We start from the raw sequence: 11905 nt of genomic DNA, 5'->3' as shown, positions 1-11905 counted from the left end.
CGCTGGTGAGCCCAACCTTCCAACCTCTGCCCCCTTGCCTCGTAACATCTGGGCTCAGCCTGGCCTTCCCCTCCTGGAGGAGCTCCACAAGCAGGGAGCTCGGGGGAAGGACGGTCCGCCTTTGTCGTTTATAGCTCAGCCTGAGTTTTCAGGCCTTTCCCTGGGAGAGGCCGATGACAGGGCGGGTGGGCAGGAGAGGATTTGAAAGCAGGAGCCGAGAAGGGGTGGAATCAGAGGATTTGAAAGCAGGAGCCGAGAAGGGGTGGAATCCAGCGAGACTGGGGAAGCCAAGACTGTCCTGGTCCTGAGGCAGTGCAGCCTCTGCTAGCAGCTCATTTCTCTGAGTTACTTTCTGTTTTCAAACGCCAAGCCGAGGCAATGGACTCACACCAACACGATCCTGGACATCGTATTCACCTTCTCTGTGAACGGCCAGCCTCCTAAAATCCCCAAATCTCTTCCCTGGTGTTTTTGGGCTTAGAACAGCTTATTTAACCCAGCATCTTTCCAATCCCCATGCTGTATACTTAAACGTGGAAAAACGCTTTTCTCTGCTCAATCTTCTCTCACACATTAAGGTATCAATTCAGGGTAGGGAAAAAAAAAAAATCCTTCTCTGGCCTTAGGACACATGGACAAATCCACTTTGAACAGAATGCCTAGAGATTCTTACTAGGAAAGCTGAACGAACTTTTATCGTGACATGGATTGTCAGAGAAAATGGCAATAGCCTAAGAGTTCAGGACTCTACAACTGGCACACCAGACACAGGAGGGGAGTATAGTTAAGGGAAAAAAAGAAAAGAAGTAAACAGGATGAGGCAGGGATAAAGGTTCTCCAAATAATTATTTATATTGGAAATTTTTGTTTTGGAACAGCTTTATTGAGATAAAATTCACATACCATACAAATTTCACCCATTTACAGTGTATAATTCAATGACTTTTAGTATATTGAGTTGAGCAACCGTTATCACAATCAATTTTAGAAAATTTTCATCACCCCCAAAAGAAACCCTGTCCCCACTAGCCATCACACCTCTCCAACCCACTTGCCCACCCCAGCCCCGGGCAACCATTAATCTCATTTCTGTCTCTGTAGATTTTGCGTATTCTGGACATTTCATATAGATGAAATCATGCAATGTGTGGTTTTCTCCTGTCTGGCTTCTTTCACTTAGTATAGTGTTTTCAAGGTTCATTCATGTTGTAACATGTATCAGTACTTCATTCCTTTTTATGGCTGAATATCATTCCATTGTATGGATAAACCACATTCTATTTACCCATTCATCCGTTGATGGACATTTGGGTTGTTTCCACTTTACGGCTATTATGAATAATGCTGCTATGAACAACTGTGTACAAGTTTTTGTGTGGACGTTTTCATTTATCTTGGGTATATACCCAGGAGTGGAATTGCTGGGTCATATGGTAACTCAATTTAACCTTTTGAGGAACTTTCAGACAATTTTTCAAGATGGCTGCACCATCTTACATTCCCACCAGCGATGTATGAGGGTTCCAATTTCTGCACACTTGTTATTATCTTTTTGATTGTAGCCATCCTCGTGTGTATGAAGTAGTATCTCTCATTGTGGTTTTGATTTGCATTTCTCTAATGAGTAATGATGTTAAGCATCTTTTCATGTGTCTACTGTGTTTGTACACCTTCTTTGAAGAAATGTCTATTCTGACCCTTTGCCCATTTTTGAAATTAGGCTGTTTTTAAAATATTGAGTTGTAAGAGTTCTTTATATATTCTAGATACAATTACCTTACCAGATAAATGATTTGCAAATATTTTCTCCTATTTCATAGGTTGTCTTTTCACTCTCTTGAAGGAGTCCTTTGAAACACATATTTTAAAATTTTAAGTCCAACTTATTTTTTCTCTTTTGTTGTTTGTGCTATTGGTGTCATATCTGAGAAACCATTGCCAAATCCAGATCATGAAGATTTATTCCTATTTTTTTTTTCCTGAGAGTTTTATAGTTTTGCCTCTTACATTTAGATCTTTGATCGATTTTGAGTTAATTTTTGTATGATATGAGGTAGGGGTCTAGCTTCATTCTTTGCATGTGGATATCCAAATGTCCCAGCACATTTGTCAAAAAGACTATTCCTTCCCCACTGAATGACCCTGGACCTTTATGGAAAATCAATTGACCAGAAAGGTGAGGGTTTATGTTTCTGGACACTCAATTCTTTTTTTTTTGGCCATGCCACGCAGCTTGTGGGATCTTAGTTCCCCAACCAGGGATTGAATCTGCACCCTCAGCAGTGAAAGCATGGAGTCCTAACCACTGGACCGCCAGGGAATTCCCTGGACACTCAGTTCTATTCCATTGATCTATATGTCTATCATTATGCTAGTACCACACTGTTTTGATTACTGTAGCTTTGTAGGAAGTTGTCAAATTTGTTTCAATGAAACGTTCTATTCTCAAATCAGTTCAATTACCACTTGATGGGAGATGGGAAGAAGGGTGGTACATGAATCACCCCATGTCATGAACCCATGTCAGTTTCTATACATGGAGACATAGTGATCACACTGTATAGTAGTGTTAAAAGGGTATGGGCTTTCCAGTGAACATACTTGGATTCAAATCCTAGCTGGGTGACCTTGGGCAGGTTAACATAAAGTCCATAAACCTCAGTTTCCTCATCTACAAAATGGGGATACTACCCACTTTGCTGTCTTCCAAAAAATAAATGTAATAATAAAAGTAGGGCTTCCCTGGTGGCACAGTGGTTGAGAGTCCACCTGCCGATGCAGGGGACACGGGTTCATGACCCAGTCTGGGAAGATCCCACATGCCGCGGAGCGGCTGGGCCCGTGAGCCATGGCTGCTGAGCCTGCGCGTCCGGAGCCTCTGCTCCGCAACGGGAGAGGCCACAACAGTGAGGGGCCCGCGTACCACAAAATAAATAAATAAATAAATAAAAATAAAATAATAATAAAAGTAAAATACTTGGCAATGTGCCCAGCCATAGTAAGTGCTATGAACATAAAAAAATGACAAGCCCCAGTTACTTTGATTCAGTCTCGATAAACAGTATAGTTGAAATCACAGGCCACAAGTTTCTATGACACTTGAGAAACTTGGAGTGAAGATTTTGGTGACACAGGGTTTTAGCTCCTATCCTTTGTTTAGAAAGATAAAGAAAGTTGGAGAATATTTATACATGTTATCATAAAATTTAAGCTCTCCCCTGGCCACCCCATTTACTTAGTTGGTCTTCTTATCCTTAAAGACAAAAGTGAGGGCCTGAAACAGGCTGGCAAATCTGGTTCCCTGCCTGTTTTTGTAAATAAAGTTTTATTGGAACGCAGTCACACCCATTCATTTACATATCATCTATACTGCTTTTGCACTACAATGGCAGAGTTGCATGGTGAGTAGGGTTGAGTAGTCAGAGATCCAATGGCTCACGGAGCCTCAAATATTTACTATCTGGCCCTTTACAGAAAGAGTTTGCCAACCCCTTGCTCTAAAACATGAAGAAATCCTTATTAAGCTGTCCATCTTTGCTTCCTCCATGGCACTAAGCAGGAGGTTGACATCTCTTCCCATCTTCCCCAAACCACCAAGTGAGTGTCTGGCAACGTGCAAACGAGGCAACACTCAAGTGTAAAAGAAGCCAAAAAGTTTTCAAAATGCCAGAAGGGGAAAAAAGCTTTATAAATACAAAAAAAAAAAATTATCAACATCAGTAAATAACAGGATTTGCCCTGCCTTACAATAATTTCTGTCCCTTAAACTGATTCCAAATTCAAAGGCCCATTATCCCTCATCTGAATTCAAACGAGTTCTTTACAAAGAAGGAACTACCACGGAGCTGCTTGTTGTTCAAACAAGAGGGACCACAGTGCTCAAGATGGGGAAGGCCTGGCAATCACATCAGTCAGTGCAAAATCTGCATTTTATTAAAGACATTTGGGAAGATCCATTCAAAAATACATTGTGCTCAGTAAAAATTAACCATTTCATGCTGATAATTAAGGTTACCACGGAATAGATATTTGTATAATATTTACAGCAACAATAGAAATTTTACAGAAGTTTAGAATGGAATACATGCCAGAAAAAACTTGATAAGATGTACCAATACATGATACAAAGAGTTATATAAACACCTTACAAATGGTTCATAATTAGCTTGTGAGGAATTTAAATATTCAACACTTTAAATTCAGCTTGGATTCAAAAATTAAAAAGGTTAACACCACGTCACACCCTTGCCACAGTACAAAGTATGGAATTACACTTTATATTATGGATTATAAAGTCTGTGCAATTAAGAATTTCAACTGATTCTTCATCTACCACAAACTTAGATGTTACATCATTCTGGCTTATCCCTATTTTTGTTTTCAGGCACAAGCAGGGTTCTCAAAGTCTCCCTGCTCTGTGTCTTCCCAGATACCCCCTTCAAACTTCCTAGAGATTGAGGAAGCTCAGAATAGTCTTCTAAATATATACAGAATAACTACCTGAATTCAAAATGGCACAAAGCAATTCTTGGAGATAGGAATTAGGGGCAACTATTTTGTTTGGTTTGTTTCTGTTAATCAGTCCACGTTCACGTGAGAATTTACTTCTTACAATCACAGCATTACCCCTCCAGCCTGACTCAATCAGTGACCAAGGAGGAAACAAGGAGAGGGAAATGGACTGAAGTGACTATAATCGACTGTATATCTCTAGTGAAAACAGATTTTATACAAGCTTTACTTTCCATTTTGGAAAATCTAAGCTGCTGTGGAGAACTTAAAAGTTCTCCAGAAGGAAAAGCATCATTTTTTTTCCCTTGAAACTGAATGCGTTGTAACTGGAGCTTTTGACAACTCTGGCGATAAACACTTTAATCCCCCAACAGGGACAAAAGTCAAGGCATCTACCTTTTCTATTCCTGGGTTTTGTCTGATTAGCCCTGAAGCAGAGCACTAGGACAAGCTTGTCTATGCCTGAAATGAATCAGATCAGGCTTTTGGGAAAGTAAAATCCCAAACCAAAGGAAGTCCTGAGGAATTCTTTGCAGTCTGTCAAAACGGAGGGGATGGAGGAACAGATAAGGCCTCTTTCTCCCTGATACTATGCGCTGGAAGAGTAGTGAACAAGGCAACTTCTAATCTGCATACAACATGGAGACCTATTTTTAAGATTCCAAAGGAAGATCAAAATACAATCCAAGGATCAAATGGGGTTCAGAGAGCTTAACCTTTTGGGTAATGAAGGGCCTTAGAAGAGATACCAGTTTCACTGCCACAGTTCTCTGGCCCTAGAAATCCAACGTGTAGACTATTACAAATTTTTTTCTGGCAAAACAAAAGACAAACTTCCCTCAAACTTGGGAGTAAACAGTTAATGAATGGAAGTACAAGGCAGGTTGTGATCATATTTAATAGCCTATAGGAAATACACAGAAAGGTGGGTCAGTGCCTGGAGTGGAGAAAGGTGGAGTCAGGACCAGGCCTAACACTGATATATTAACAAAGCACTATGGGAAATGAATATTCACATAGTAACTGACTTGGCACAAAAGTCTATGACATTTTATAGTACATTCGATTAAAAAAGAAGAAATAGAATAGAATAGGGCAGCAGGCCCATAGTTTCCTAGCCACTGTACTTCTACCACATTGTGTGTATACAGAAAGACAAGGGACTCATCCTGTCACAGATTCACTTTCTTCCATTTACTCATGGTTTCTAATACGGAATTTTTTACCCAGCTGAATCAGACCTCAAGTTATTATATTCTATATCTCAGCTGGTCAAGATGCAGAAGGAAGAAATCAGAGCCACTTACAAGTTTTTATTTTGCAAGTTGGCCCTTTAAGTCTCTAAGAGAGCCTTCTTGTGAGATCCTGGCCCTGCGGATTAGCAACAGGACACTTATGACATTTGTACTGTTGTTTCTGCAGCCCCTTTTAAAGAAACCATTTTTCTTTTAACTGCAAATAAGTTTTCTCTGCCTACACACTTCATTAGTGATGAATTGAAGGAGGCAAGGAAATATTTCAATATTTTCTGACTTGGTTCAGTGTATCATACCACATTCCCAGTTGACAAAAGTATGAGTCTGTGGATCTTAGTGCTCGCATGGAGCTCAATATCTGACTATAATGCAGGAGCTAACAAACTTCTAGATATAAAAGCACTGCTCTCCAGAAAATATGTTCTGACCAGGAGAGATTATACAGATTTCTGAGTCCCAGCTGAGCTCTAGGAATAAGTCGCAATGAGCCATTGCCCTTGCTAAAGGTTGAGTCCCCACCAGGACCTAGGTGAACAGAAATGGACAGAGCCTTCTACATACTTGAAAAGTAATCCTCTTGGCCTTAAACAGTTGTACACTTATGAGTCATTCTCAATACTTAGCTAGAAGAAAATAAATGGCTTTTTTCCTTATTTACTCTAAAAACTAGTTTAAGGAGTGAGGGTACTATGATGTTAACTAAGAGGTGCTGGGAAGGAAAAATGGGATAGCATTTCGTAGCAAAGCCCACTAATTTTCAGGTTAGAAATATGCTAAACTGTCTAACTCTACAACCACAACATACTTTATAATACATGATGCGACTGGAAACTACCCAGCATGGCTCTGAGCTTAGAATTAAAGTACAACTGCAAATGGTGAATCTTAAAGTACATTTTAAAACAGATTTAACCAAAGCACACGGCACAAATACTCCTATAACAGCCACATCATGACCACCAATTAAGAGTTTTTTGCTTCTAATCAGTCATACGCCAATATTTGTAAAGAGTTATTAAATGACTTAAATTAAAAACAAACACATTTTCTTTTGGGAGAGACAGCTAAAAGCCATGGATGTCTTTGAGCAGTTGGTAAAAATCATGCCAATCTGCCAGGCTGCTGCTTGCTTCTAAATATAAGCTTCATGGCTCTATGAAAGATTTTCTTAGGATGCTGACCTAGAATTTAAGTTCTCAAACACCTATAAAGTGACTCTGGTCTCCTCCCAAAGGATGCACCTTTTAGCAGGTCCAAGATAATGAAAACAGACAGTAGGATTCCAGGGATTCAAGAAAGGTGGTAGAAGACTCTTTAAGAGAATGCAGCGCTAAAGAATTCGTACCTGCAGTTTTGAAGCCTGCAGAGAACTAGCGCGGGGCCAAGCTCTGCAGACAGGTGGGCTTGGAATATGGTAGAGCAGGGTTTCTCAGCCTCGGCACTACTGACATTTGGGGCTGAATGATTCTTTGTCTGGTGGGGGCGGTCCTGGGCATGCAAGATGTTTAGCAGCAACCCTGGCCTCTACCTACTAGATCCCAGTAGCACACCACCCCCCCCAGTTGTGACAACCAAACATGTCTCCTGCCATTGCCAAATGTCTCCAGGAGGCAAAATTGGCCCTGGTCGAGAATCCTGCTGTAGATAACTCACTTGAGCCCCTCAGCATGGAGCACTTTTTGTCTTGGGCTCTAGAGAGGCTAAACCTCTGACTGAAACCAAACAAGGTTTAGTAAAAGTTCATTCAGAACTTCTGAGAAGAATAATGAGGATGGCGGTAAAGCAGAAGTAGAAAAACAGTAAAGCAGAGTTTCTTTTCACAAGATCAGCGATACTTCCATAAACAAAGCAATTCATAAGCCTTCATTCAACCTTTTTATCCTTTAGGAAGTTAGGGCAGATGATAGAACATGGATGTCATAAACTTCCCTTCCTAAAGAAAATGCAGACTTTTGTGACCTTAAGTCAAGTCCTTAATCTTATCACAGATGGCAATCTTTGTGAGGCCAATAATTCATCAACCAGAGGAAAATAAGTTCAGAGCTAAAAGAGGGCCCATTAGATTTGAGAGAAAACTTTACCATGTGACCAGGAAGAGAAATATGCATGCTAGAAATGCGAATTGTAGATCATTTACAGCTTACTGAGGTCAATGAAAGTCAGAATGGACAAAAGCTGAGAAGAGGATAAAAGAGCTATGTCAAAAACACTAGTTGAAAACATTGCAGATATTTTCTGGCTCAAATCTGGGAATGTACGAAAAGTATGTATTGACTCTTCATCAGTTAGGTTTACTTTGCTCTAGGTAGAAGGCAATTATTCTAGCCCTTCTTTGAAGAACCATCACGAATATAAATGTTCTGCAAATATCTAAGATCCCAATGTTAGCAAGGATGAAAACATGGGAAACCAGCCCCTAGGTGACAACGAGCCTCAAATGCCACAGCATGGCAATGTGACTGCGCAGTTCCTAAGCGCACAGCACAGTGAGAAGTCTTTCCAGAGGAAAAAAATGGAGTTTCTGGTTTGCAAGGGGGAATACAAGGTACAGGTTGAGTTTAAAAAAGAAGAGTTACACACCCTTTTAGAGTCATTAGTATCCAGGCAAAAACTGCTAAGGGTCCACATCACTATATAACTGGGCAGCTGCCTGGAAAAAGCCAGAATTCAGAGCTACTCAGACAGCACTGAACTGGTGAAAGCAGTAAGATATAAAAAGAACCGAAGAGCATGCAAACTATTGGTTTGAATCAAATTGTTTCAATGATAGTACCTAGTTGAGTTTTATTTTAGTGCCTATTACACTTATTAAAATTAAATTAAAAGCACCTTAAAATGACCTCTATATATAATCAATACACATCATTATAGTAGTTATATAAAAATGCAATATGCACACAATTTAAGCTTCAAAGAAACTAAGACCTTTTTCTTTATAATCATCAGAGCTATGATTCTTAAAATGTTGGGGGAGGGGAACAGTAACTCAGCAGATTTCAATTATAGCCAACTTGATTCAGGGGCTGATACTCTCACAGTCCTGGGACAAGTAATAAATACTGAGAAGTTACCTCTTTGAGGGGTGGGAGGGGACCTTTAAAAATATTATTGCTAAGAGACTACTTCCGAAAATCTAATACTCTTGACGGATGATGGTATTGAGGTGATTTCTGTCAAGGATGGCCCAGAAACGCGGGGCTATGACCCTTGTTGGCCAAAGGCCTTGATGATACTTGGGAATAACCTGGGAGTTGAAGGAGATCAAATGAGGGAAAGGTAAGTCCTGTTCTGGCCACGTGTGTGTGCGTATGTGTGTTTACTGATGTGCATGATAAACTTGTTACAAATGGACCGTCTCAGGAAGATGAGTACAGCAATTTTCTCTACATCTGGAATCGCTTCAGGAGCCTTTTAAATATATTGGAAAGAGCGATAACAAAAAAAGCATTTAGAAATAGAAATGCCACACATGTATCTCACACGCTACCAGCCAAGAGTCTCCAGTACAGTGCACAGGATTCAGGAGCATAGAGCTGGTTTGCAAGATCTGCAGATACCTTTTACAACCTCGCAACTAGGAATGTTCACTGGCAAATCTTTGGTCTATGCCCTACGCTAATGCTAAGCAGAAGAGCACATTCTCTCTACAAAGACCCCATGAGTAACCCTGGATCTGTTCTCCCCTCAGGTGCAAGGAACGTCCCTGGACACGAAGAGGAGCCAACTGTGTGAGGACGGAACAGGCCTGCTGGAGTTCTCACTGGCCTAGCCAACTTTCTTTCCCTGTGGGTTCAGAAGGAGATGCTGCATCTCGTCTGCTACCAAGGATCGTGTCTAGAAGCTGCCGCTGTCGCCTGAAAGTTTAGCAAGGTTCCTACGGTTACAGTCACGAGCAGCCACAATTCAACTCCCTTGATGAGAAGTATAATACTCACTTCATATCACACATGTATAAAAATATGGCAGATAGTGTCATAACGATACTTTCTTTAAATGATTATATTTATAAAACAGACAGACATTTACCATATATATATTTATATATAGAATAAAATACTCCTGATGCAATATATAAACGTTACTGTTTAGTTTTTATAGAAACTACTGTAGCTGTCCCACTGCTTCACAATGTTCCAAACAGCTCAAAATAACTTTACGTTTAACAGAAAAGGTATGATTATAACAGTACAATATTAATTATAAATAAATGTTACAAACCCTATCAAATATGGAAGTTTAGAAAACAATTTAAGACATACAGTTAGTTCATCTGCTAACCCTTCAAAGGGATACTCTTGGATTACAATAAACCCCACATTTAGTCTAGGCGGAAAAAAATCTGTGGTAAGGACATTGGTCAACACATATTTTTCTATCCCCTGCAGTGCCAAAACACATCCTGGCTTTCCCAAGTTCAACGGCGATTGCACTAGAGCTGGAACCTAAGGGGGAGAACCTGGCAAAAGTGTCTTCTTCCTCAGCTGCACACTATCCATTCTCACACAAGACTCGTGGGGACTGGTGATCCCTAAGGAACTCCTGTGGCTCTAAGATCCCTGACTAGCATTTGTGGCCGTGAGGAGCCAGCTGGCTCCACACATACAATATTGCACACACCTTGATAAAGCTGAAAATACTGGCTTACCACCCCGGCCCCGCCCATTCTCCACCCACCCCACCCCCGCCCCTCCCCTCCTAACCGGATTGTCCCTTTCCCCCCCCCCCCCCACTCCAGCACACATTACAAGGCTGTCTCTTTTAAATCATTCAGATTTGGCATTCGGGACCTATTTGTTCTGTTATAAGGGTGCCCGTTTGGCCCACTCTTGGCACCCAGCTGTTCAGAGTAGGAAGGCCCCTCTGTGGCACTCCGGGTCACAGACGACACGTGCCAACCAGGGTCCATCTGACCTGGCAGCTGGAGGGCCGGCCTGCCCTTTGGTGTTGGCTCCTGCCGGATGTTACTGCTCCCACCAGAGGCCTGGCTCAGTGGGTGAATCCGAATTTCTGAGAAGGAATTTTTGGCTTGTTGAGTTGTTAAGGGCTGGAAGCGGGGGTCTGAGGAAGCCGGGTGATTTGAGGCTGAAGAGAGATGTAACAGCTTGCGCAGTGATTTTAATGGCTGGCTCTGAAAGAAAAGATGAAGGTGCATGTAGGATTTAATTTAGAGTAGACTTGAAAGCTGGGAGGAAACGGAGCACAGACCTGAGATGACCGTGTGGAGCCAGGGAGGGCGGGTGTGGGGGAGGACGGGCCAGTCCAGCCTTATCTGTTCTTTTGTTCTTTTTCAGGCAAGATTGGAGTTATTTTTCTTTAATGAAAAAGCCTAGAAACGTAGAAGAAATCTAGAGCTGGTATGGTGACTGATCAAAGGCTTAGGCACCTTCTATCTGGCTGCATCCCATCTTTATGGGGGGGAGGGGGGAGGTCTCATGCGCCAACCATCAGAAAGAAGCAAAAGAAGGGATGTGCTTCTCCCTTTTGAGAAGACTTCCTTCCCAACAACTCTGCATAAAGCTGCCACTTAGATTTCACCTGCTAAACTTCAGCCACTCCACCATGTCTAGCGGCAAGAGTAACTGAAAAAATGTAATGTTTCAATAGGTAGCAACATACTCGGCTAAAAATTGTGTACCCCCTTCTGTTCTTATCTCCCTGATTTTCCCTTTCCCTTGGCATTGCAAAATCCCAATGTTCCCTTTCTGCACTTTATCATTTTTTTGGTGTTTTACTGTTTTGAGGGGGAGGTAAAGTTTGGGCACTAAAAATGCAAAGCACACAGAAATAAGCAAAAGCCCTAGAGACTCTAAAACACAATTCACTCATAGGGAGCCTTCGCCTCATGGGGTGCTGCACTGTGGGGGGGACTTCAAAACAGGAGGGAGGGTCCCAGAAGCCATCTGCCCCACAGGCTCCTCACTGGCCAAAGTTGACTCACACCCCTTTCCTCTTTATCAGGCTTGATGGGGTCACCGTCAGAAGAGGCATGGGAAAGCACCCTGACAGTCAAGGCCCTCACCGCGGACCCCGGCACGTGGGCCGAAGCCCCAGCCTGAGGCACCTCTGGCTGCCAATCCTCAAGGGCCTCAAGGCTTTTAAGGGCTCAGCAAAGTAAAATGTTGATAATCTCAAGAAAT

At 41.7% G+C, this 11905-nt stretch overlaps 1 protein-coding gene across 2 annotated transcripts in view; it reads right to left on the bottom strand.

The window, feature by feature from the left end:
• Window positions 1-3670: 3670 nt before the first annotated feature.
• CDKL5 (cyclin dependent kinase like 5) overlaps window positions 3671-11905 on the bottom strand; it is a 190631-nt gene continuing 182396 nt past the window's right edge. The window contains exon 18 of one of the 2 annotated variants that reach the window (XM_029240581.1): window positions 3671-10896. In XM_029240581.1, coding sequence (XP_029096414.1) covers window positions 10510-10896 — 387 coding nt within the window. In that variant the 3' untranslated portion in view covers window positions 3671-10509. The remainder of the gene's footprint in view (window positions 10897-11905) is intronic. The other variant, XM_029240582.1, reaches the window with a different exon arrangement.

This window comes from Monodon monoceros, unplaced genomic scaffold (assembly GCF_005190385.1).
Source record: "Monodon monoceros isolate NGI ecotype Baffin Bay Population unplaced genomic scaffold, NGI_Narwhal_1 Super_Scaffold_22, whole genome shotgun sequence".
NCBI lineage: Eukaryota > Metazoa > Chordata > Mammalia > Artiodactyla > Monodontidae > Monodon > Monodon monoceros.
Note: the sequence above shows the minus strand (reverse complement) of the source record. Positions and strands in the feature narration are given on the sequence as shown.